Source organism: Rhipicephalus microplus, chromosome X (assembly GCF_043290135.1).
Source record: "Rhipicephalus microplus isolate Deutch F79 chromosome X, USDA_Rmic, whole genome shotgun sequence".
Taxonomy (NCBI): domain Eukaryota; kingdom Metazoa; phylum Arthropoda; class Arachnida; order Ixodida; family Ixodidae; genus Rhipicephalus; species Rhipicephalus microplus.
The window spans coordinates 425,089,374-425,116,999 of record NC_134710.1 but is presented as its reverse complement, the minus strand read 5'-3'; the positions used below and the strand labels follow the sequence as shown (position 1 = coordinate 425,116,999).

Sequence of the window (27,626 nt, the reverse complement as noted above, 5' to 3'; positions counted from 1 at the left end):
CGGAGCAGGTTGGCTTTCTGAGAGTAGCCGAATGACGTCATTATACGCCCAGCAGTGTAATCAGTCCTGAAAAACCTTTTTTTAATTCTTGAACTCATTTTAGGGAAATGCACTTCAAACTGTGTCTAATAGCATTGCATGTCACAGCGTTTGTCTACCATATCTGCAGATAACCACATAGGTGTATTTATATTGTTATTTCATGGAGTACAAATTTATTCAAGTATTCTGTTCATTTGCTACAGAAATAATCGCTGAACAAGTTTTTCCAGAATTCTCAATAGCATAACATTATTCTTCCATCAACCACTGAAAGAGGGAGTCCTTCTAAGATGATTGGCTCCTTGAAATTTGCAATGAATCTAAATATTTATAGCTCTTCACAAGAGCCTCAGACTAATTTTGTATGTGTTTATATGTAAATGCAGCTTGCTCCTCCTCAGGATGCGAGGTTAGCTGCTCCACATTGCTCCAAAGTAGAAAATCTCGCTGCTGCTAAGTGCTCCAAAATGAAAATTTTGCTGCTCCCAAAATTTCTCCAAATCGGAAGACCTTAGTAGCATCACTTAACAACACAATGGCATCAATCGGAGAATAAATCAAGGAATTGGCGGTAACAGCACTCCAAAGAATGGGGTGGTATCCGGAACAGCCTAGTTAAGACAGCTGCATCTGGGTGCACTGTGCACATGACTGCGCATCGAACATACGCTCATGTTCTGAATTCATTTGGTCACTGTGATTTCCACTTATAGACTCAGCGGTTCAGGAAAAAAACAAAATATAACTGGGCGGCTGTGCATAACTAAAAGAGTCGCCTTGTACTAGTGTAGAGCAATAAGTGCGATAGGAGCAAGTCTTAAGGTTATATACGAACTGAGACTGGCAGCTACTCATTTGGATACGATCCACGTAACTGTATGAAATGCTGGTGTATGAAAATGCGACCTCTTCAAGAAGAGCAACACTTTTTGCACATTCTCTTCGTGATGAAAGTGCAGCACGTAAAACTGTATGCGAGTCACCCTCTGATGGCGGGCGCACCAGCGATCACGACCATGTCCCTAGAAGCAAAGTTCATATTTTAGTTGTTGCTTAAGCGACACCTGCCCCGGCCCCCCTTCCCTCATTTTTTTTTTTGTTTGCGTTTCTAAGACGAATGGAGTGGTTCCTCTCTGCCAGACTACAGGCATCTCAAGCGGATGTATCTGATGCTATCGCTCGTCACCCCCGCTCGTGCGCTTTTACTCACGGATAGAACATACAGTGCGCGGCTGTATGTTATCAATCTGAAATTTATACAGGACATGACGGCAATGGCAAAAACCTACCTGGAATGTCCATATCATTTTTATTGCACAATTTATCTAAGTGTATCAAGAATGCAGCGTCACAAGTGCTTTGAACAACGCTAAATGTACTCTGAATATTCTTACTGCTCTAAACTTGCTCGAAAGGCCCTTCTGGCTGCTCCAAGCCTGCTCCAAAACTTCTTTGTCTACTCCAAGCCTGCTACAAAAAGCACTTTTGCCTGGTCCCAGGACTGCTCCCAAACCCATGCACCCTGTTCCATCACTGTTCATACTATCAGTCAAGTGATGGAGAAATGCTCACAACATGCCCACTCACCATACATAGCCTTCATAGATTAGGAAGAAGCATTTGACTCAGTAGTGATATCAGTAGTCATCCAGACACTGCGGAACCTGGGCGTCGACAAAGCACATATAAACATCCTAGAAGAAGTCTACTGAGGATCAGCTGCCACCATAGTGCTCCATAACGGACCAATAAGGAGGGTGTAAGATAAGGGGATATGATCTCCCCAATGCTATTTACCGCGTGCTTACAGGAGGTTTTCAGAGGTCTAGGGAAGAGTTAGGGATATGAGTTAATGGAGAGTACATTAGTAACCTGTGCTTCACCGATGACATTGCATTGCTGAGTAGCTCAGCAGACGAATTGCACTTCATGATTACTGAATTAGACAAGGAGAGCAGGAAGGTAGGTCTTGAAATCAATCCGTAGAAAACGAAAGTATTTTACAACAACCTCGGGAGAGAACAACGCTTCGAGATAGGTAGCAGTGCACTTGAAGTTGTAAAAAGAGTACGTATATTTAGGACAAGTAGTAACTACATAGCCAAGTTTTGAGATTGAGGCAACTGGACAAACAAGAATGGTGGGGAGCACATTCTGCAAGCATTCTCAAATCATGAATAGTAATCTATCACTAACCCTCAAGAGGAAAGTATGTAACAGGTAGATCTTTCCGGTACTGAAAGTATTTAGATATTGTCGGTTAAGTAAGTGCGCGCGGTCGCAGGGGTAAGGAGTGTCGTCTGCTCCCTATGCATGCAAAACAGCGGGAAAGCCTGTGCCATTCTTCCCCTTGCCCCCCAAATTTTTTCCACTATGTTTAAAGAGCCAAAAGTGACACTCGACCACTCTGGCCTGCCTGTGCCTCGGCAATCAATAGCGTTCATCTGTGCCTTAAGATTGTGGATGATTCTAAGCGAACGAGCCTGTTAGAAATATACTTCATACAATTTGCGTGTAAGAACATATTTTGAAATGCTTATGCTTCTTCTTGAACAGCTAAGGGACAATAATGATATGTAGGGTTTAACATCCCAAAACCATCGTATGATTATGAGAGATGCCGCAGTGGAGGGCTTTGGAAATTTCGACCACCTGGGGTTCTTTAACATGCACCCGAATCTGAGCACACGGGCCTACAGCATTTCCGCCTCTATCTGAAATGCAGCCACCGCAGTCGGGATTCGATCCCGCGACATGCGGGTCAGCAGCTGAATACCTTAGCCACTACACCACCACGGCGGGGCTAGCTAAGGGAAAATAGACAGGCTACACTGACAGTCTTGCGCGAATCAGCGGGACAACCCTGCAATTTTTTATGCTGGTGAGCTTGCAGGGCTTACAGCTAGCACAGCTGACATAAATGGTATAGTTTTTATGCAAAGATGCCTCTCATACACAAACTCTTCGGATTGTAGCCAATATTATCCGAGCAGTTAACTCTTTGGATTGTAGCCAATATTATCCGAGCAGTTAAGAGAAAGGTTTCGAAATTGAAGGAAGAAACTTTTAAGAAAAAATAGAACGCAGTGCAATACATGACACACGGAGAGTACTTAAATACCTCTTATTTGGAGAAGCCTTTTGGCAAATTGTATTTCACATTTGACACGAAGATCAAGCATGCTTGGGTAAATTAGCAGTTTAAAACGTAGTAAATATGCCGACCTGAGTCGCCGGGCTGTCAAAGTAGCCATGCCTCCGATGAAAACCCTTGCGATTGGTAGCACATTTCAAATTTCCAAATGACCTTGCAGATCTCAAGGCGTGGACAGCTTCTATTTCATGAAAATCTTTTCGTGTGACATTCAAGACCTACATTGGCGATCTAAATTGGGAGTCCGAGTATCTAATCAATTGCTACCAGCACATCGTAGGCGCAAACTTCGTTAAAATTCCACGTGGTACATGGACACTTAAGCTTGGTGCCTTTCCCTCAAATTTTCCCGATTATTCCTGCACGCTTGTCTAAACCAGCGACATTAAAGTGCAAAAGGAAGCCGCTGAAACTTGAAGAAAACCGCGAATTTCGAGGGCCGTGTGGGCAAGTGGTGGCGATGAGTCTGATGTTAACATGGAGAACAATGATGTTGACGAAGCTATTGTTGTCCCCTCCAATCCAGAGTTGTGTCCAGAGGTAGCAGCTTGGTTCCTTGCATTATTAGACCAAAGTTCCAATTCTGGAATGTCGAGCTTACTTACCCAGGCAGTTGTTTTTTTTTTTTTTTTTTTGCTCAAAGTTGTTTGACACAAAAATCGACAAGGCAGTGGCGGTAACAAAATACTTCATCGTTGTCCTCAGTTCTAGGGAAAAGCTTGTTCCCCCCAAGGCACGTGCGCATACAGCAAACATGGTATATAAAGCCAGCTGAAACTTGCAAGCTTGCAGATGGTATCAGCTTTTCTCAGTTATGTTGATCGCCTGAAAATATGCACGGGCTGGCATAGCAGCTTATTGCCTTCCATTTCGACCGCAACATCAGCCCTCAAGATTTGGGACGTGTGGAGAAGCACTAAGTGTTTTGGGCTGTCCAGGGAAGACTTATGCCCATCATGCAAGAGCACAAGGAAGCATCAGCGAGCACGGTAGAAGAAAAAAAAAAAATCTACGAAATCAACAAGGCTTCACCAAAAATTACTCTCGACTACTAAAAACTCACGAAATACTGTTATAAGGGCCACAGTCTTTCGAGAGAAAGCGAAGAACAACATTCGGAAATTGAAAACACAGCTTTAAAAAGTGTCTACCAGTCAAGCAGTGGACTAACTCATGACCGGCCTTCCTCTAGCAGAACAGCCGATGCTGCTGAGCGATGTCTTATTGAACCTAAATTCGGAAGGCATTCCCTTTTGATATAAGGCATGAGGATGTTGGCAGAGGGAGTATATTCACCTTTGACAACAAACTATAAGCAGCAGAGCCCAATATTTTAAGGAGCAGGCAAGTAATCAGCCACTCAGTTTCGTAGTGCTATCCTCTCGTTGACTTCGCTTTTAAAGCTTTCAGCGCAAAAGGAACAGAGAGTTTGAAAAAAAAAAAAACCAACTTCTTCCTTGATAAGCTCGACATAACAGGATTAAAACTTTGTTTGGTCTTGTGAAGCAGAGAACCAAGTTGCGACCCTTGGACACAGCTCTGCATCACAGGGGACGCCAGTAGCTTCGTCAACATCACCGTTTTCAAGGGTAACGTCAGGCACATCGCCACCACTTGCTGACACATGACCCTCGAAATTCGCGGTTTCTCCAAGTTTCGGGGGCTTTCTTTTGCGTTCTAGGACCACTGGTTTTGACAAGTGTGCAGGAATATTCGGGGAAATTCAAAAAATAGCACAGAGCTTAAGTGTCCACCTTCTACAGGGAATTTAGACGTTTCTGCCTGCGATGTGATCGGAGCAATTGATTAGGTTCTCGGATTCCAAATGTAGATCGCGAATGTGGGTCTTGACTGTCACCTAGGATTTTCATGGAACAGCAGCCTTGGAAACTGTTCGGGCCTTGGAAACTGCATGATCATTTGGGGCTTTCAAGAAGTGCCGCCGATCGCAAGTGTTTTCCTCAGAGGCTCAGCCACTTTGACTGCCGGCGCGCTACAGGTCGGCATGTCTACTACGTTAAACTGCTGATTCAATAAAGCCTTCTTCATCGTTGTGTCACATGTGAAATACCATTTGCGATTACCGAAATCTAGCCTTCAGGCTCCCACCACTGGTCTGAGCAAGCGAACACACACACACACAAAATAAAACAGCCTTAAACGCGGCCGTAGGAAGTGGTCGATAGCCGGCGGAGGCGGCGACTCGATCTCAACACTTTGTCAGCCCCGCCCTCGAGCGGATACGAGGTGGTGCTGTCTCCGGAGCGGGCTTTTCCAACTGACATTGCCTGAAAACCTTGCCGGTACTTACCTACGAAGCAGAAGCCTGGAGGCTTACAAAGAGGTAGCTTAAGTTGAGGACGACGCAGCAAGCGATGGAAAGGAAATGACGGGACGGGAAGAGAGTAGAATGGGTCAGGGAACAAACTGGGGCTACGGATATCATAGTTCAAATCAAGAAGAAATGGGCGTGGGTCAGGCAAGTATCGCGTAGGCAAGATAACCACTGATCATTCTGGCTGAATGACTAGATTCTCAGATAAGGCAAGCGGGTAATGGGGGAGACAGAAAGTCAGGTGGGCAGATGAGAATAGGAAGTTTGCGGGTATAAAGGGCAACAGCAAGCACAGGACCAAGTTGACTGGCGGAACATGGGAGAGGTCTTTGTTCCGCAGTGGTGTAGTCAGGCTGATGATCACATAATCGGGTAACATAGTTTGCTGGTGAAAAGCCTAGCATTGTAGCAAAACTTGCCAGGAATGTCCAAGTGGTTTTACACTACGCAGGATGACATCATTGAAAATTAGCTGTTCCCTTTAGTGTTTTACAAACAATATCCCTATCAGCTTCATGTATTACATCAGAGCTGCTTATGCACTAATTATCACATACAAGAAAAAAATCTAGGCACGAAGCAAGGTAAAGATTGTCATCCTGTCAAAAAGACTTCAAGGATTAAAAGAAACATCAAAAGTGGTTCAGTCACTGGTACACTACACTTTCCCCAGGCAATGCTAACCGCCGTATTTATGAACCAGCCTTAACTTATCGCGGTAAAGCTACTTACGAAAGGACAAGAAAAAGTAGGTGAGCTTCAGAAACCTCCCTGAATAAGACATCCTTAACTCAAGTATAGGCCCTGGGTGTGAGGGTAGGTAAATTTTTGCTACAAAATTATTAGCTCAAGCAGCAATCAATTAGCTTTACTGCAGGAAAACCACGGTGTGAGAAAAATAATTTAGATGTGGACACTCTCCGGCTGCCGCGAAGGAGAGTGCGTCCAGATAATGTTCGCCTTTAATACATGCCCCCGCCGCAGTTTCATGGGGGGGCACTGCGACATGGGGACTTAAATAGGTCGTGAAACGATCGCTCTAAAGCGACAATGCGAAGCCACCGGCGTCCACACGCACTAACTAGGTGACGTCATAAATAATGCTTTGCCTATCGAGGAACGCGAAACTCTTCGGTACTTGCGAGTGCGTGCAACTAGGACACTCATCAGCGTCTTTGTCATATGCAATCGGCGCTAACTTGAACTCTGACATCATATTAAGCAGCGATCTTGTTGGACGTGGATTGCTTATGGCAGACGCCGATGAGCGCCTCTTGCGCATGCTCGATATGCCATAGAGTTCCGCGTTCCTCGATAAGCAAAGGGTCTATGCAGGTCCACTCGGGCTGATGACACAGTTAGCGCATGTAGCTGCCGTCGGTGCCGCATTGTCGTTGTAAAGCGGACGTTTCACGACCCCTTCAAGAAACCTATTGCGACGAGGCGAACGTGCGTCTTTCTTCATTTTTCATCTCATTGCAATTTTTTTAACTATGCACACTAACAACTAGAGCATAGAATGCATACCGTGTTTCTAGCGGCTGCGACTGCTCGGGACCGAAAAATGCAACATGCAGCGAATGCTGGTATTGGCTGCATGGCGTTGAAAAAAAGTATTATAGTTCTCACGTGTGCAACGCCGTTACAGATGCTTCGCAAGCATCTCTTCTTCTATGGTACATGCGCAGGCCGCGGTTGCGTGGGAGGTGCTGTGACATGGGGGCGGAGAGAAGGAAAGAGGCGAACATTATGTGGATGCGCTGTCGGGCGGAGTATCCACACCTAAATTATTTTTCTTACACCGTAAGGAAAACTAACAGTAGGCACAGAATCAGCGAAACGCAAGCAACAAAAAAATGTTTGTTTAGGCGCCGCCAGTTTTCAATAAAATACGGTGAATGAAAACCTGAAGGGACCAGGAAAATGTGTTTCATTTAAGAAGAGTTTTGTTTACTGATAGATCAACAAGGGTGGACAGTCTAAGTATAAAACCAATCGTGCTGGAGGCAGTTGTTTTGTTTATCATATTTTCGTTTAGTGAAAATCTACTATACACGTTTTTCATAATTCACTCAATTTATTTAATAGTTTGAGCAGTATTACAGCATATTTTTAATCAGTTGCATTAGTTGTGAAAAGGTGCACTGAACATCACTGACGAAGTGGATGCGTCCCGGCGGATTTTGTCAACAAGTACCAAGACGGGACGCCTTGCGCCACCAGAAGTGATTCCACTTCTGCGCCAAAGTTGGCCAAATTATATTTACTGAGCCATCCTTATATCTACGAAAATTGCACCAAGCTGCACTGAAGTTGGATTTGGGAGCGTCTGTCACTGGCAATTGCCACGTCAGTGCATCAGAATATGTGCAGCATTGTTCTCGGAGCCATCAAAGTCACAACCACATACTTAAAACCATTCGGCTAAATGAACAGCAATCATGCGTATCAACTGTGCTGTGCTCAATGCAAAGGCAACTTTTGTTATGCAAGTTGGCTCAACGGCAAAATGCGCTCTCCACAGGAGTTCGTGATGTCTAGTCCAGTCAGTAGGGTGCAACTGTGTCGGCGATTCATTGGCCAATGCCGTCGTTTCCAGGAACGCTGCTCATAGCTCGTTTCAATAGTTGCATGGCTTGTAATTAAAGCAATTTTCACTAATAACTGCACGCGTGCTGCCGAATGTCTGTTGCATCTCCTTCTGGACATCGCAGTCTAATTTTCCATGCTTTGCGTTCACAGAAGAACATGTAAATGACGGGAACGTGTTGACACTTTTTTCATAATATACTTTATTCGAAGATCTTCATTGAGAAGAGCTTTTGCATAATTTCTTTCACCAGCAAATTGCTGTTTGCAGTAAAAGCCCCTAAAAGACCCTGCCCTTCTGAGCGTGTGAGTGCGAGTGTGCAAATTCAAAATTTTTGTCTGCTTTCTTTTAAAAAAATGCGACCTCATTAACTAAAGCATGCTGCCTAGTTGGAAAGGCAGCAATTCGGTTTTAATATACGCAGCTTTCAGTAGTGGGCCCATCGCTGACAGCCCTGATGTTGGAAGGCCCACTGTGAAGCGGCTAAGCCTTGTAACACATTCGTCTCTCGGTTTTCAGAGTCAATAGTTGACGGTTAAAAAAAAAATTAACATCACGGCATTGCATTGATTCCTTCATTTTGGAGAAGGGCAGGCTGCATCCCTCGAAAGGCCTGCGTACTATCTCGAGGCATTATGAGACTGCTCGTAAACTTTTTTTGCTATTAACCTTTACTTCTCGTTGAGATAACTGAAAGCACGAAAGAAAGCTGCTTCGGCACCTGGAGGGGTTGCCTCTTTAAGCAGCATTCTGTTGGGTTACGGGATATTGGGTCGGACAGATACAATCTTAGTTTCACGCTCTTAGCAATGAGTCCGAAATCAACTAATTGTATTTTTATACTAAGTAGGGCTTGACGTTATTGGTGAGGAGCACTAGCGGTGAGCTTGTTATTTCGAAATTGCGCGCACTCGTTTCATGCGTAAGAAACATGGTGTGTGCGCTGTGTTCGATATCTGTACTGCGACTTTGAGGACTAATGACACCCAGAACACCCTTTGCATGCAGATATACACACAGCATGAACAGCGTGTACCAAAGGAGCTATAAAAACGTAGCGATGGCTGGTGTGGCGCCGCCTTGCGAGCAAGGCTCTGTGCATACCACATATATGTGGCCGCTGCGGAAAGTGAAGCACTTTTCGCACAGCCTATTCGCATTGAGAGTTCAACACATGTAAGGTATACGAGCCATCTGTAATGCCTGCCAAAATAGCGCGCACACCAGTGATTACACTCTTAAAGCTAAAGTTAACAATAAGGCCCCCACCCCACTCCCCCTTGCGTTCCAGTTCCTTGCTCCTAACCCCCGTATTCTAGAACGTCCCTTCACTCAACGCTTCATCTTCAGTTGAGAAAGCCGATGGGAGGACCGTCTCTAGGCACGGCAAGTCACTGTATATAAGCGATAATCTGCTGAAATTCTTGAGTAGCGCAGCATCATTTTCAGCCGAGCAGCGGCGCAGTGCTCAACTCTGTCAAGTGAAGGGTGAAAGTCGAGTCGAAGAGCATTTCTGAATACGGGGGTAAGACTGGCGGCGTGTACTTCTCTGCTTGAGTATCATTCGATGGCAGGCCTTGAACGTGGGTTAAAGTTATCACATGAACCTTGCTTTCAACGGAGATAGGTCTGCTATTTTAGAGGTGAAGCTCCTTACGCTGTGGCTCAGTCCTTCATTGTAGTAACCGCCCCTTACCATGTGGTGCTGCACTGTTACAGTACGTGAAGTGATCCCTAGAGGACGTTAAGGCGTACGTTGCGCGTGGTTTAGTTTTATAGGATAGCAGACAAACAGACGAACGGGTGGAGCTTCATCCACTCGTCATAATTTGCACCGTGGATATGCTGTGACTTTTTTATCTCTCGTTCAGCCACATTAATCGTCGCCCTTGCTCGTGCGCTTTTCATCATCATCATCATCAGCCTGACTGCGTCCACTGCAGTACAAAAGCCTCTCCCATGTTCCGCCAGTTAACCCGGTCCTGTGCTTGCTGCGGCCAATTTATACCCGCAAACTTCTTAATCTCATCTGCCCACCTAACTTTCTGTCTCCCCCTTACCCGCTTTCCTTCTCTGGGAATCCAGTTAGTTACCCTTAACGACCAGCGGTTATCCTGTCTACGTGCTACTGCCCGGCCCGTGTTCATTTTTTCTTCTTGATTTCAGCTATGATATCCTTAACCCCCGTTTGTTCCCTAATCCACTCTGCTCTCTTCTTGTCTCTTAAGGTTACACCTACCATTTTTCTTTCCATTGCTCGCTGCGTCGTCCTCAATTTAAGCTGAACCTTCTTTGTAAGTCTCCAGGTTTCTGCTCCGTTGCTAAGTACCAGCAAGATACAGCTGTTATATACCTTTCTCTTGAGTGATAGCGGCAATCTACCTGTCATAATTTGAGAGTGCTTGCCAAATGTGCTCCACCCCATTCTTATTCTTCTAGTTACTTCAATCTCGTGGTTCGGCTCCGCAGTTATTACCTGCCCTAAGTAGACAGTCTTGTACAACTTCAAGTGCACTATTACCTATCTCGAAGCGCTGCTCTTTTTCGAGGTTGTTGTACATTACTTTCGTTTTCTGCAGATTCATTTTAAGACCTATCTTTCTGCTCTCCTTGTCTAACTCTGTAATCATGAGTTGCAATTCATCCCGAGTTACTCAGCAATGCAATGTAACCTGCACTGCCGATGACATTGCATTGCTGAGGCTAACATAGTGGGTATGAAATAACGGTAGCATAGACTCACTTGTTTAAGTATTGTGGATTTCAGAGGGAGGAGTGCACTTGTATAAGTATTGTGGATTTCAGAGGGAGGAGTGCACTTGTTTAAGTATTAGGTATTTCGGAGGGAGGAGTGCCAGAAGTGAGACCCTCCCTCATTTTGCCCAAAAGTAGGAGAGCTCAGGCAGTCACTTAATACTCTTATTTATTTGGAAAAGCAGGGTATTTAAGTGTAAAGTCGGGTAGAAATGTGGTGCGAATTGTGTCATTCTACATCGAAATTGCGTTTTAGTACAATTATTCCTTAAACTCGGGTGCGTGTATATTGGTAGTGTCTGTGTCTCAATAAGCTCGAGATCACATCACCTGAGCAGAAATGTCATGCATGACATCGTTGGTTCGCTAGTTGCGTCATTTTTTTTTTTTCTTTCGGAAATAATCGTGGCATGTTGCTGTCAACCCTGGCTCTGGCAGTAGTGATGCTGAAAATGACTATCACGCAGCTGAAATTCTTGCCCCCTATGAACACGGGTGAACTCTTGACACTGGCAACAATTGCAGTACTTGCTGCATCTGTTGTAGGAATGAAGGCATATGTGATGATTGCACGCAGGTCATCGAACCCCAAGCTGTTGCAGTCAAAATAGACTTTCTCATGTGTGCCATTAATTTGCTCAGCTTGTACTGGTAAGTGCAAGAGGTCTTTGGCTTATAGTTGCTAGAAAAAAATTTTATAAAGTTAACTCGTTAGCTCATGAAGAAGGGGAACATTGAGTAGAAAGCCTGCCCAGTCATATAATACTGCCAGAGCACAGTAGCCATGTTGTCATGGTCACGATTTGTAACGCAAGCATCAGGTTCTTTGTCTCAAATCGTACCATGGTGGACGTCAGGTGGTCAGCAGTGTCTATTCATTGTACCACATTGTTAGCTACGAATCTCCCGGCAGTTTTAGCCAGTGAATCTGCACCAAAGTGCTTGGAACGATCATACTTTCATGCACCATGCCGCAAATTAAGGATTTGCAGCAAATGAAGAATTTGCATGGTCAAGAAAAAATATGGTAAGGATCCATCACAGAAAAGCCACTGATGCTTCAGATAGTGCTGAACAACAAGGTGATTGGCAACTGATCATTTAAGGAGTGGCAGGAACAGACATAGACAAGGTTGAAAGTGGGAAATGTGCTGCTTGATGATTGGAACTTTAAGCTGCCGGCTATTCTTAACCAAATGAATGAATTTGATTTGATTCTTTAGTCAGTGAAGGTTATAATTATTTTTATTTTGATACTACAGTCAAATCCCACTTCTAGGAAATTGAGGCGATGCGTGAAGAAATTGTAGTTGTAGTGAAATTTTATCTATAGACCACAAAATTTGGTCTCATCTGATGATTATTACTCGTCCTTTGGTCTCTGCAAGCGCATGCATTGAACTCCCGCCAACTGAAACGTACCTGGCCGAATACTGGGTGAACGTATTTTGTTGCCTGTAATGCGATTCCAACACAGAAAATTTGGAGCTGAAGTTGGGGTGCGGGTTAAACAATCATTTTGGCGCACAAGTCGGCTTCACGGCACAGCTTCACTGCAATGTAGAGAAGACGCTGTTTCAATGTGTGGGTAGCTTTTTTCTTTTCTTTTCTTTTTTTTTTTTTTGCCGCAGTTCGTTGCTAGGGGTGTCGGTTATATGCAGGGGTGGGTTATACAGAAGAAACTTCGATATTCAGACGACCGTGGAGGCTTGCAGAGTGCACAGCGCTGCGAATGAGCGTGCCAAAGCTTCGCTGGAGGCCTACAAATTATTGCAACTGAAAGAGACGAAGCTCCGCACTACCATAACCATAAGTGAATGACAGGAAAGCCATAACGCTTCATGTCATTTTATGGCTTTATTGCCTTTAATCTACAGCCGTGCTAGCTGCGCACCTTCGGATTGTATTTGCTATTGTTGAACAATACTATAGCAACCGCTGTTTCCTGGACAGCAGTTACTGCGAACACAAGTACCATTTTTAATCTTTGCAGGTTGCACTGTTTGTGCGCGTGCATTGAGAACTGCAGCAGTGCTATCTTTTTTCGCATTATTACGGCAAGGAATATTGGGTTTAATCAGTTGCTGTCCCGCAGGTCGCGGGTTCGTATCCCGGCTGCGGCGGCTGCATTTCCGAAGGAGGCGGAAATGTTGTAGGCCCGTGTGCTCAGATTTGGGTGCACATTAAAGAACCCCTGGTGGTCGAAATTTCCAGAGCCCTCCACTACGGCGTCTCTCATAATCATATGGTGGTTTTGGGACGTTAAACCCCACATATCAATCAATGGGTTTAATCGGTGCGTGTTGACTGCGCACATACTTTCATAGTCACCCATGATTGCGTTCGTCATGACTGCCTTTGTGTTTGCAGCGGTTGCGGCAGAATGCAGTTATGCTGGGGCTAGGTGCGTGCTGCTCGCGTGTGTACCTTCACAACGCATGGTTGTCATTCACAATCGCAGGGCAAGTGATGACGAACTGTAGTTTTGTTACGAGCATGCCATCAAAAATACGTAGCGGGGGTTCTTGAAGATAGAGATTCTGCTGCGGTCCGCATGTGCATCAAATCCACCGGCAGCATCATGGCGAATGGGCACGCTGTCACCGAGCTTTTCAATGGCGATAAATTTAGCAGCATGTGTGTGTGGTGGCAAAAATCGTGTATCTGATAAAAACACAGTTGTTGCGATACGGCCGTGCGCTCTGGATTTTACGAGTTGTCGAGAAATGGCCAAGTTTGTGTAAAAATTTCGCGGCAATCCGAAGAAAGTTCCTTTTTCTTATGGGGCAGTACTCGCAAAAACTTCGTTAAAGCGGAAATACCCAGGAAAAGTATTCGTTGTGACGAGACAATTTTTACCTTGTTTTCTATGGGCGGCTGATGGGGAATCGAAAATCATTCGTTGTGGCAGAAATTTCGTTGTAGCGGAATTCGTTATAGCGGGATTCAGCTGTATAGACCAGAGCAAGCCTATCTCGTACCCACACGCCCAGGCTCTCGCCACATACTCTCGCACCCAGACAACCATTTTGTTCTGAACGGCCACGACGTGCATCTTGTGTACGTTTCTACTAGTAATGTTCCTGTCGATCTGTGTACTTCGGCTATATTTTGGCATAAAGTTTTCAGTTGGCCTTAAGCTAAACCCCGACCTGCGCTTTCACGACAGCTAGATGCGCCGTCCCATCCATCGACATGTACTCCAGAAAGATATGCATGAGTTCTTTTCACAGAAATAGATCTTGCTAATTCTTTTGATGATGCGAAATTTTGAGAGATGCAAGTATGTTTGCCCCCCTTAGAAACTCTCACACCTTTTACTGTAGTTGGGAAACCCTACCCACGGGTGTTCAGCCAGCCAGCCAAGTTGATATGAGACCACGCAATGCCGATGTTTACTGATCCCCCCTCTCTTGTTTTCTTTTTTGTGATGTTTTTTGCGGGGTGGGATGGGGGGCAAAGAAGAAAGGAGGGCAAATAAATGAGCGTGACAGGCTCTACATTTCCGAAATAGTAATATGGTGTTGCTATTGTTTAATTTATCATCAAACTGCACATAACTACAGAGTTTTCATCAGTAGGGAAAAGTGGTGGAGGCTCCTATTTAAGAGATGATCAATATTTCCGCACTTAGTGCATGGAGGATCTGTTAACTTCATGAAAATTAGCAGACCCTCTACATGTTCACTGCTGCCATTCACCTGTATAATACGGTACTACCTGTGCGTTGTTGTACCTAACAAAACTATCGAGTGCCCAGTGTGCCTGCTATTATCCTCTATCTGTACGGTTATTTTAAGTTTGTTAAAGTGTACCATCTCTCACAAAAATTGTGGTGCTGCGAAAAGTGTGGCGTTGCGCTTTGCAAGAACCGTTGATGCTTCAACCGTTAAATGCCAAGGTAACAGTTAAGATTGGGTATAGTGGATGTAATCCCGATAGTTCAGATGGCCACGACGACACGTTGAAGGGCTGGACGAGCCCGGTTGCTCACTTCCTGGCAAACTTCAGTTTATTTACACACTGAAACGTATTTACAAACGCCGGGGCGGCACTGAACCGACCACACAGTAAGCACTGGGCTGTATTAACGTCGGCGTTACTTGCCAAGTTCATTGTATACTCCATACATTGACACCAACTTGTCGATGTAATATCAACCTTGGGTCGGAGTTGGCACCATGCACGACCTCTGTCTCCGCTTCCCGATCTTGTTCTCCAGCAGCAAGCTCCCCTCCTCTTCATTTCTCTTTATTAAATACCGCCCGTCTCATCTGAGACAGCCTTGTGGGACGAACCCTTCTTTATCTTCTTCAATGTAGCAAACAACTCCCCTTTCCTCATAGGTGTCTCACCGCCTCTGTGTTCGCACTTTGCTGTTCTCATCATCCAAGAAATCGGCTAAACAAGGAGTTTGTCATTTCGTCAACAAACAGCTTAAAAATTCATTGCGCGACAACGAGCTTGGCTAGACAGCCGGTCGGCTGTGTGGTGTTAGTACACACGATGCTGCTGTCTATCCACACATATTGTGACAGCACGCCGCCACATTATCCCTGTCAGGAGCTGTGTCGCAACAGGAACAACTTGTTTCTCAGTCCGGCTCACAGTGAGAATGCTTCTGCCGTGCGGGCGACTTACCAGCACAGGTGCTGTCAACAAAAGCTCACGGGGTTTGGCAACAAAAGTGCGTACAGAGGTGAACGGCTTAGTACGTCTGTGCAGCCACTTTTCATTATCCTCCCTTTTTGTCGGGCGCAGTCTACCGACTGGCCATTCTTCGTTTGCCCCTAACGAAACTGTAACTTTGGTATTAGTTTGGAAAAAGCCTAGCTTGCTTGCTCATTGCTATGGCTGAGCTCAGCATACTTTCCAAAGCACAATATCATAACTGCTAAAGAATTAAATGTAACTCTATAAAAATTCATAGCTGCTTTTGTATACTGTAGTTTGACAATGATGTAAACTTTCAATGAAATTCAACCAATAGTTCTTGCATGGTCCTTAATAGGTTAATTGGTTTTGAACTGGTTTTGGTGTGAGAAAGGTGTCAAGGAAATACATAGCCCCACTTTTCATTATGATCCTAGTTGAATACTCTCATCTGTTTTGATCTTGTGCAGCATGCAGGACCAGCCTCCTTTAAAAGGTGAACCCAAGGACGAACCTTCACTGCAGGTGAAGGAAGGGCCAGGACCACAAGAAATAGCAGCTTTAGAAGAAAAGCGAGGAAAAAGGGCTCGAGGGAAACGGGCATCAACACAGCAGCCAGCTGAATCACTCCTTCCACTGAAGGAAGAGGGAGAACCAGAACCAAAGAAAAGGCGATTGTACTGATAAGGAAAGATGTCTGGAATAATTTCCAGCCGTCTTTTTTTCGTTCTTATTTGGGTTTCATTTTAATACTGTTGAAATTCCTGTATTTAGATACAGTGCCTAACTTAAAGTACCTGAATAGTCTAATCTTACTGTGATATTTTTGTTTTTGCAACAGCAAGGACTCTAAGCCCGAGTCTTTGCATGGTTCACAGCAGTGCTGTGATGCGTCAATATTCTTCCTGAGATAATACTGCAATTTTTACTATAATACAGTTTTTAGTTAAGTGTGTTCAAATAAAGTTGCGTTAATATTTTATTCCAGTGGTCTTGTTTTATTGAGGCATTTTTGTCACTTTGCATCATACCTGAAACGAGAATGCAGTTTCTTTATAACTTCAGTCCTGCTAAGCGGAGATTGTAATCACTGAGGTATGCACATAAAAAAAGGCAGTGAACGTAGGGGTAAGTATCCAATTTATGTAAAACCTTCGTTGCACTAGACTACTCCTTTTTTTCAAAAAGGGTAAGCATAATTAGAATTTGAATTCAAGTTGCTGCTCAAAGCCTTGAGGGGGTGAAGTTTAGCATTTTGCAATATCAACCTAATAATTTGTAAACTTAATGTAGTTTAGAACTCAATGTTTTTACTTTCTTCATTTTCTTGCACTACCGTCAAGACTGAGGAAGCTCTGAAATAATAAGCATGCAGGCCTTCCTGAACAAAATATTAGACTGCATGAAATTCCTAGTTTTATATACAGCTGAACCCTTTTATAAAAGGCATGCTCTGGGCAGCAGTTATTGTCTTTTGTACGAGATGTCTCTTATATGCAGGGTACCACTTATGCATTTTTATCAAAACCTATTTTACTGTAGGTAGACTGGTGTCTCCTTGCCCTTTTTTTTTTTTTTTTTTCGGAACTAAGTTTGAAGTTTATTAGTAACAAAGTAGCGATACATGAAATGACGTTATACAGACTAGGGTCACAGTCCGAAGACTGTGGGGGTATCCACGGTAAAACAAAGCATAAAAAAATACTAGGGCAAATTGCAAGTCAATGTAGTGTAAATAGAAAAATGTTATAAAACAACTGTAGAAGAATAGCGAAGCGATAAAACTAATAAATGCAACTATAACAATACAATTGCTAGACTTCAATTCAAAAAGAATAACGTATAGTAAGGAGATAGAAAACGTAATCTCAGTTTTTTTAATTCGTACAGTTTACCTAAAGGCTATACTTGATGGAGTTGAGTTGGGGTAGAGATGGAGTAGAGTGAGAGTTAATTTCCTCCTCCTCGACTAGCTTCTACACTAGCTAAGGAGGGAAGATGTTTGAGGTTCGGAATGGGTACCCTCGATGACTCGAGTGCACGGTGGCAGCGCGAAGGAAGAGCCGTAGTCTGGTGAAGAGACTCTTTATTGCAGCCTCAGGCGTCTGCCCCAGTCCAAGCCCGAACCTCCGCTCTCTATTTCGCATTCGAAAATCCTCTTTTCAACCCTCAGTTGAACAAAGGGTCTCAACACAAGCCAATCACACGTGTGGGCTCGCATTGCAACAACCACCAATCGTGAGAACACTTTCATACAGGCACTGCATTGGGGAATATCACGTTATGAAGTACAACACAAGAGGGTATAGGTTCTCCGTGTGCCACACACTCTTATACCAGGTCGACCTCCGTCGGTAGCCATTTTCACACTCTAGCCCCGTCAGCTCTTTCATTATATGTTGCTTCTTCATAGACGCCTCTTTAAGAACGGTGAGTACACCAGTGAGGCCCTGTGCGCAGACCAAGTGTGCACGCGACAGCGAGGTGCCCCGCCATCCTAACAACAGTTGGTAATGACGAATAAGGGGGGGATAAGCTCGTTTGCATGCCACCATCATGTCTCTGACAGCCCAGTGGTCGTGTCCCTGCGTCATTCTCAATGGCACGCGTGTATGCCAACAATGACTTAAACTCGGGCAGCGGCGCTTGGCCTGCTTTTTGCAAGACTCTCTTCCAAGTAAGCTTTCCTCTTCTAGTCCCAGACGGGGGTGGCCTTGACGGCTCTGCTAGTGAACTGTGGGAACGAAGGAGTCTCTTTTCTTTCTCGTGCTCGGGTCTTCCGCGTTCGCCTTTGCTGAACTAATCAGCTTCGTTCGTTGACGAATCGGGAGCTGGCTCCACGCTCTGCATCAGCCGCATTAATTGGGCTACACACAATAGGATGGTAATTGTTGTCTCTTACTAACTGTGCGGTTAGTGTTTATTAGTAAGTCGCAATTAAGTTCAAGGAGTGGGCAACAGATAATTATATTCAAAAACAAACAAGTACAATGAAACATGAATAACTTCCTAATACACAATATTATGTTGTCTAAGTAATCAAATGGCGTTTGAGCGAGGGCTGAAAGTGATAATGCGGATGGCTTCGTTCTGTATGTGTTGTACGAATGAAATGTATGAGCGATAGGTGTTTGCCAAAGTAATTATGCCATAGTTAAAATGACTATGGATAAATGATAATGCATTAGTAAAGAAATATGGCCTAGCTTCAATTAATGTGTAAATATCAAAAGCAGTCTTTGTCCAACAAGTGTAGATAAAAATTGGGAGTTATGTCTGAACGTACATCGAGAAAGGAAACAGTTATCTTAAGCATAGATAATATTAGGACTCATAGTAGCAGGAGTTACCAAAAGTTTCTGAGAAGATCCGAAAATCATGAACCGAGTTTTAGAGGGGTTTATAGTTGGGTCATTACTGTTACACCATAAAACTACATCGCTGAGTACAGAGTTTAGTTTTGACAATAAAGGTGGAACTGATTTTGCCTTGCATGATACTGTGTTGTCGTCAGCATATAAAACACATTGTGTAGAGGATGTGCATCAGGTTGATCATTAATATAAATAATAAATTGGAGGGGACCAAGAATGGACCTCTTTGGAACACCTTGATTAGTAATCTTAGAGTAAGAGCTACCTGCAAAGACTGCATTTTTTTGGTTAAACAGGCAACTTTTCAGAAAGCTAAAAGGTGGTCCAGTGATACTGTAAGGTTCCAACTTATTGAAAAGAATGGAATGTTCGAGCGTATCAAAGGCATTAGTTAAATCCAAAAAGACAACCTGAGAAGTTACCGCTATCAATGGAATGTTTTATGAAGTTTGTCAAAGAAAGCAGAACATGATTAGTGGAGCTTCCGTGACAAAAACCAAACTGGGAAGGTTTTGTAATAATAAATTTGGAAAGTAAGGCATTAAGACTCTTTACAAACAGATGTTCAATTAGTTCACCTAATGATGAAAGAATAGAGATAGGTCTATAATTTTTGATATCATATTTATTGCCTTTCTCAAAAATTGGTATAATTTATGTGCACTTTAATGAGTTGGGAAAAGAACCTTTAGAAAAAATTAGATTGATTATATGAGTGAAGGGCTGAGAAATTATATGAGCAACCAACTTTAAATGGTGTTTGCAAATGTTATCCAGGCCATCAGAAATATCTTTAGGACTACGAATAGCAGATTCTATTTTGTCAGAGGAAGAGGGAAAAAGAAAAAATGAGTGAGGTAAACGCGGCAAACTAGGTGAAAGAACATTCTTCAAAAAATTGGATGATGAACTGAAATACTCGGAAAATGCATTAGCAATGTTGTCAGAGTGACACTGAGTAGCATTATGGTGAGCGATTTTCATGATGGGTGAATTGATTGTGGGCGAATTTAAGAATTTGTTGAAAAGTTTTCACTGTTTTTAGGATTATTTTTATTCTTATTAAATTCCTCATTATAATAGCCTTTCATGGCAAGTTTTAACCAAGAGTAGAGAGTATTAAAATAATTTTTGTAGCGGAGTACCGAGGTGCTATTAAGGGGTTGTCTCTTAACTTTCCTATAGAGGCTATCCTTTTTTTCTGAGGCTGTTTAATGAAGCCAATGTCATCCCAGGACTTTGAGGTTCTTGGTATTTTTTGTTGTAAGCAATAGTATGAGTACTAGCAGAAACAGCTTCTGAAAATGAAGAAGAAAATGTATCCACCGCTTATTTGTCTCATATCAGTGTCTGTTATGAAGGGGTTCGACGGTACTGTGAAGAAGCCTTCATGAAAATTTGGACATTTGAAGTGCTAGCACAAGCATCATTATCAGCTCCCCAACAGTTGTTTTTTGAAGCCAAAACAAGAAATTGCCTCCACTACGACTCGACTCGCCAGAGTGACTTGTAACAAAGGCATGGCCTAGAACACGTATTCCCTCGGCATTACCTCTGAGGTAAGAATTGCTCAATGTTTCTAAGGTGAGTGTCGGGTTGTACATCACGCTGAGAGCCAGCAGGTGCACCCTTCGTCTACTGAGGGCCTGCATGTGTAAAGAGCGTTTCACCAGCCCCGTCACAAATGTTGATTACTTAACAGAGATTATGAACGTTTACTGATTGAAAGGAGTAGAGTCTTCAATTGAATAGTTGGAGCCATGACTTCCTGGAAGAATTTCGTCTAGGCCAGGACCATTGCGACAGAGAATATCTGCAACCTGTTCCCATGTGTTGTACACAGTACCGTGGGCGACCTCTCTTCAGCAGGCACAACTGTGCACTCGCACCCCCATGTCTGTGATTGCTGGTGTATCCTGCCTCAGTGGGGGTGTATTGCAAAAGCTGTGTGAAAAGGGGGGGGGGGGGGGAGCACTTGATTTGTGTCCTTTCTGCATTTGGAGTGCATGCTTCTTCGCATGGGTGCAAATCTTAGTTTATTTCTGGCGTCAGAGTGAGGTGGTACCCCCTCTTTCATGCAGATGCAGTATTGAGTGGGGGGGTTTGCCTACTCTGGTCAGGAGTGCCCTTCCCGTGCTGGTGCAGTTCAGATGCTGCACCTCACTTGTATACGTTTGTTACACAGGCAGCCTAAACTGTGCGCCTTTATTGTGACCTCGATAGGGTTATGTTACAGGGTATGTGAAACCATCGTTGTGCCCCTAATTGTAGTATACGAAACCGAGCTTGGCAACCTCGATTTGGCGGTTACTCGAAGAAATGGATGAGACCTTCAAATTTTGGCGATGCCCACAATGTTGCCAACAAATGTTTTCGCTCTACGTATGCGCTGCAGACGTTTTCTGAGAATTTTTTTATGGTAGTGTCGTTACGTCTTAGCCGAAGTTTTTGGAACGCCGCTTCGGCAGTCTGCGAGGCCTGATAGGTGTTCTCTAGCGTGACTGGGAAGTACATTTCATTACGCATTGTCCTCGTAAAAGTGCAGCTTTCGTGTCAACAACATAGTACATGAGCCGGTGCCCTGTAACGATTTCGTCAACATCAGAGTAACTGCACTTGCTCGATCGATAAACAACGTAGTACATGAACCGGTGCCCGTCGCAATTTCGTCAACCTCTGACTGCTTGATTGACAGACATCGCAGGCTGCAATGCACTGCCTTGCGACAACAAGCAAACTGATGTCTCTATTATTTGAAGTTGTACTCTGCTCTGCTAGTCGCTGTCTCATATGTAACAGTCAAAAATGCCTTTTCATATCGGACAGCGTGACAATATAGAGCTATGCTGCCGAGATTTGAGACCACTTTCACAGAGGCTTGCCATGTAGTTAAGCAAGAAAGTGCTGAATCCTATTACGCTGATATGCTGGAATGGCGAAATTAAATTGTTTCGCGTTAGTCATTTGGGATTGACAGAATGACGTTGGTATAATTGTAATGGGCCTCACATGCATTGAAACATACGCACGCCTTTGTGAAACTGCGATAGCTCCTATTGAAAAAAAAATTATTGCTTCAAACGCATTAAGAGATACTGCAAGAACACCTTTCATCTCTGTAGCACGCATGCAGAGCACTAAGGCCAAACTTGTGAATGTCACTTTGATCAATTGGTATTTGTTTTTACCATGTGCTTCACAGCGCACGCGCACGGTGGGGAAGCCAAACGTGTTACTGCCATTTCGGTCAACTTGTATTTGACTTTTAGAGCCTAGTGCTGGCCTTGGACCAGGCCCAGTAAGGTAGTAGTCGATGAAGCCCTAAGAGCCCACCAAGCTACGCTCTGAAGAAGGCTTCAGCTATATAAATGTTCTTTCTATTCATGTTACAGCCCAACATATGAAAGCTTGTTTGGACAACTCGCTTCGCCAACGTCTGTTGCATCCCTTCCTGGTCCTTTTGCACCAAAGCCTGCAAGTTACTCTAGAAAGCCTTTGCTTCTCAATGTTTTACTTTCAGCTTGAATCTGATTCTTCAGTATAATTTACTGAGTAAACTGCTATGATAACTTGAAGATATAGCATCTCAATCGATTTAGCATAACTGCAACCAAAAGGCAAATGGAACAGCGACTGCAATGTAATCTTTCATGATTAAAGTGGCAAGTTGGGCTTGTCAATACATTATTCTAGTGCACTACAGCACATTTTAGTGCACTGAAACATCTCTTACAATAAAAGCAACAGTTTGGCTAGTTCGTGGCTCATGCTTGGGTGTAAAAACAGCGCAAAATTACACACAGACAGAAGAAAGGACGACGTGGCACTGAACTCGCAGCTAAAATTTATTAGAAGGAACACACACATATACCAGGCAGAAAACTTAATCACATGACACACCATGGCGACTTTGCAGCAGTCTTCTTCCGTCTTTGTATTTTTGTGCTGATTTACAGCGAAAGCTGTTATGAGATCACAACTCGGTTCATGCACGGTGCGGTAGTTGTCCGCCGTCGTTGTAACCACCACCGCACGAAATAAGAAAAAAAAAACAACCCTAGTACCAAGGACACAGTGGGGCTCAAACCCAGGTTTGCTGCGTGCCAGCCCAGTATACTACCACTGAGATAAGCCATGCCGGTGCTTAGAACTTGTTCGCAAACTTGCCTTAGGCAGGCTTGATGTTGGGAAAGGAATCACGTTAACATGAGTAATAAATAGTTTTAGAATTGCAAAAGAACAACCAGGCATCACATAATGTGAATAGCGTAGCGAGTGGGGCGTCCAATGCTCCAACCCATTAGAAAAGCTGGTTCTTGATCATCTAATAACTGTGGCTCATACCCACTTCAGGCGAAATTCGTCATCAGCCACTGCATGAACACTCCGCACCAAATTCCTTGCAAGTGTTAAGCAGGTACCACGCTTCTCACAAGAATGACGAAAAATAGCATAGTGAATGCCAGCCTACTAGCCAGAAATTATTATTAATGATGTTGTAGTGGGTACCTAGCAAGTTTGCTTGCAGCAGTTACCTAATGAGTTTAGAAAAGGTTCTGAAAGGCCGCTCTTCTAGCTTTCACTGTAACTGTGTTGTGCTTTCGCGCAGGCCTGGCGTTTTTTTTTACGTCCAAGCATGCCTTGTAGTCGAAATCATGCTTGTCTCGAGTATGAACAGTTTATCCAGCTGTCGTCTTTTGCAAAGGTACGTGGAGTGTGATGCCCCAGTGATAGCACACACTCATATGGCAAGATGTGAAAGTTCGAAAGTATCAGAGTTCCAAGAACTCCAATTGGTTTTACCAATGAAAAAAAAAAAAAAGACGCAGATATGAAAGAAACTCACTAGACAGGTGAGTAAGGTTGACAGCTGGGCTGGTTTGTGACTGATCATCATATTGTATCGTTAAGTATACCCTACTTTTGACATCGACAAAGGGGACAAGAATGTTGTGCCTTTCTTGTCCCCTCTCTCTGCCTGAAAAGTGTGCTACATCAGCATATGGTATAATGACTAGATTACTCAGCCTCATCATTGCGCAAAATATTCACGAGTATAACTTCAAATAGGATAAGAGGCACACATGACTTCAAAAGGACCTTGAAACTGTTTTTGAAATCAAAGAGTTTGGGCTACGTGACCATTAAATGAGTTCAACCACTAATGAAGCCACATACTGTGTATCAAGCCAGCTACAAGCAATTCTAATTATACTCTCCTTGAAACTGGTTTGTCTGCTCAACTTGTGAAAGAGCCAGCCATTGCTGGTGACTGCAGGGCACTCGACGGGTCAGGCTCCTCTAAATGCGCCGTCGGGCAAGATATTGATTGATATGTGGCGTTTAACGTCCCAAAACTACTGTATGATTATGAGAGACGCCATAGTGGAGGGCTCCGGAAATTTCAACCATCTGGGGTTCTTTAACGTGCACCCATATCTCAGCAAACGGGCCCACAGCATTTTCGCCTCCATTGAAAATGCAGTTGCCGCAGCCAGGATTTGATCCTGCTACCTGCGGGTCAGCAGCCAAGTACTTTAGCCACTAGATCACCGTGGCGGGGCTTGTCGGGCAAGAGAGACCAAATGCATAAAGTGATTAAAATATGCTCCGCCACACTACCACCTTTTCTTATTGTGTTCTTTTCACCGGCTAGGATCTCCAAAGGCAGGTGGACAAGCAGAGTGTCTGAGAAGAATAGGCGTTAACTTGTGCTTTGTAGTGTTGTCTTGAGGGGTGATGCTACAGCTGCTCTAGCGTGTATCCAGCAGGTGTTGAGTAAATAGCGAGAGCCCGACACTCACTGCAGCTGTGCTGAAATGAATCTTTTCGCCAGATGCCTTACACAATGTTAAAGCATTACAGGTCACCACTTACTAAATTTGTGGCACATAATCCAGCTTGGGCAATCAGTGGTGTCCGAGAAAAGCAAATTCGGCGATGAGCTCCTTCAAACACCTTTGTTCAACATGGAGCAGGTTGGAAAACAGTCAGATGACACTTGCCACCAACTAAATGTTCAAAGACTACTGTTACAATCCAATCGCAGTTATTCCAAGGCCAGTAGCAGTCACCCATACATTGTATTATAGACTGCTGCAGCCAATCTTTATAAGCATTTTCATTTCGTATGTTTAGGCAGTAAACTTCATTTAGCAACTTCACCGTTGTCTATTTAGCACAGATATTCAACGGTATCACCTGATAGTCACGCACCAAATATGAAGCTGCACACTGTCGTAATCACCTTGCATGCAGACTACAGCTACTTAAAAATATTTGCCTGTGTAGATTTCCCCAAACTCTTCTTACTTTAGGTACAAGCAATTTATTATCAGCCTGATAAGTAAAGTAAGCACGACTAATGACTACATTCCATTCAGGTAGCCGAGTTGTTCAGCTGATTTAGCGAAGTAGCTTTAATGGATTTCTTACAAACAAGTGTTAGCAACTTTTATGCCCTAACAAGTATTTGTTTCATGATCATTAAACTGAATTGAAAATGCTCTACTGCAGTGTATGATTAATGCCAGCACCGTTAGTTGAGATACATTTTTGGCATCAGTGATCGCTTCTAAATACCCGCTCAAAATTTAAGAAATTAGTACAAAAGCATGGCGGAGCAATGTTACAGTAAAAGCTCCTTAGTTCGAACTGAAAGGGAACTATAAAGTTCATCAAATTAGCGGACAGTCACTAGAAATGAACATCGCACAGTGCGGCGAGAATCCATAAAAGGCATCTCTGGACAAATTCCCGCTAATTACGCAATACTGCACACTTGTGGCAGGTCATGTCATAAATTTAAGTCCACGCTCCAACAGTGAACAGAATTTGATTAGTCAGGGATACGTCACATACAAGCAGAGACGCATTCACGTGAGCAGTGGGCCAAAGTGCCAAAATATGCGAGGCTATTTGTGTTCCAAAATTTACATGACAGAGTTAATGCAATCAAAATTTAAAGTCTTTCTTTATTAGTTTATTTAGAACAATATTGAAATTTGTCCTAAGAAACACTGCCAAAGGCAAACATTGCCGAACAGGGTCGTGCCACCCATACAGCAGTAGCAGCAGACAGACTACGTTTACAAACTTAAAAGCATAGATAGAAATCAATTATTACAATTTTGCACAGATGAAAGTAATGAGTAGAGGCCGGATTGTTAGGCACCAAAAAAAGTGTGTTTTAGGTGCCAAAAACAGGCAGGTAAAACACCATTTTAAGTCCTCAATATCATAATAATGGGCACAATAAATTTCTACAAAGATTGAATTATCCCAAAACGACGATGTCGGTAACTTGTATCTACGGCAAGAAGCAAAAAAAAAATATTTAAGATACCAGAAAGGTACCAATGATTGAACATACGCATGCATTTCCTACACGATTCGCAGTATGTTGTCCTTCGTTTTGTTGTCTAGCATTGTGCGTCAAAGGTCCACGGTTCAATTAACACTCTCATGGGTCTCTTCCGTTTCGTTGTGGCTGGGAAGGGCAGTGCAGGAGCAAATAACCAGACCACTGATGCACCAGAAGAGAGGCCTGCTAGGTCTTATTGTGTAGGACCAATTTCTCCCCTATCGATGAAAACCTAAAGGGTTCCTCACTAGGTTTGAGCATTTCGAGCTGACAAGCGCAATAGTGCACTGGGCACTCAGGATCATGTTAAGATTTCAAAAATTACATGTCGTGGAAAAACGCTCAATTTCTAATGAATGCCACTTGCCCTTCTCATGGGCGTGCGCTCCAAGATCTAGGGAGTGACGTACAGCAAGGAATGGTCTTGTTTTTACGTTGACATTGCGTTGACATTGGTGGACTTCACGTTGACATTAGTAGACTGATGTCACATACTGTACGCTCTTCATCAGAACTTCGTTAAGTGGTAGCTGTATCAATACAAACAGACGAAAAATGTTCCATATCCTGATTATATTCTACATTTTAAACAGTACTCGATTAAGAGTGTTGCATGTGACATTATTCTACTTGGCAGGTGCAATTTGTGTGTTCTGTTCTGTAGCATGAATGAGGAGTACTTTGATTTGGGCTAGCTGCTTCATATCATTTTGAAAAGGTAGCGCAAAGACAAAAGGAAAAGAAAAACAGCACTCTTTGTCTCTATGTCTTTCTTTTCTTTGTGGCTTTGCACTGTCCTTTCAAAATCAGTATAATGAATGAATGCTGAGAAAAATAATAAAACGTGCAAATGGAATCTCAGCTTGTTATTATTTTTATTTTTGTTTTGAATAGCCTCGAGATGCTATTCACTAATCGGCCCTCGTTTAGCGTGCGCCTCGGTGGAGCAGTCGCTATAGGGTGCTCTGCTGCTGACCCGAATGCACAAGTTCGATTGTGACCGTGGCGGTCACATCTAGATGGATATGAAAAAAGTAGATGCCCGTGCCCTGTGCACTGTCAGTGCACATTAAAAAACACCACTGGTCAAAATTTGCAGAGACCTCCACAACGGCGTCCCTCATATTGATATAGTGGTTTTTTTGCGTAAAACCACACATACTACCACTGCTACTACTACTATATACTACTACTACTACTACTATTACTACTAGTAGTAGTAGTAGTGGTAGTAGTAGTAGTAGTAGTAGTAGTAGTAATGGTGCCTGCGTGGAAAGGGACTATGTGGAAAGGGCAGTACAGTCTCAGCGAAAGCTGGATGAGTGACATTTCTAAAAGTTGCCGTAACCTTGGCCTACAAA

General features: G+C 43.6%; 1 protein-coding gene across 3 annotated transcripts in view; it reads left to right on the top strand.

The window, feature by feature from the left end:
• LOC119160932 (uncharacterized) overlaps window positions 1-16,510 on the top strand; it is a 45,206-nt gene extending 28,696 nt beyond the window's left edge. For all 3 annotated transcript variants that reach the window (XM_075880405.1, XM_075880407.1, XM_075880406.1), the window contains exon 4: window positions 15,999-16,510. In XM_075880405.1, coding sequence (XP_075736520.1) covers window positions 15,999-16,212 — 214 coding nt within the window. In that variant the 3' untranslated portion in view covers window positions 16,213-16,510. The remainder of the gene's footprint in view (window positions 1-15,998) is intronic.
• The last annotated feature ends 11,116 nt before the right edge of the window (window positions 16,511-27,626 follow it).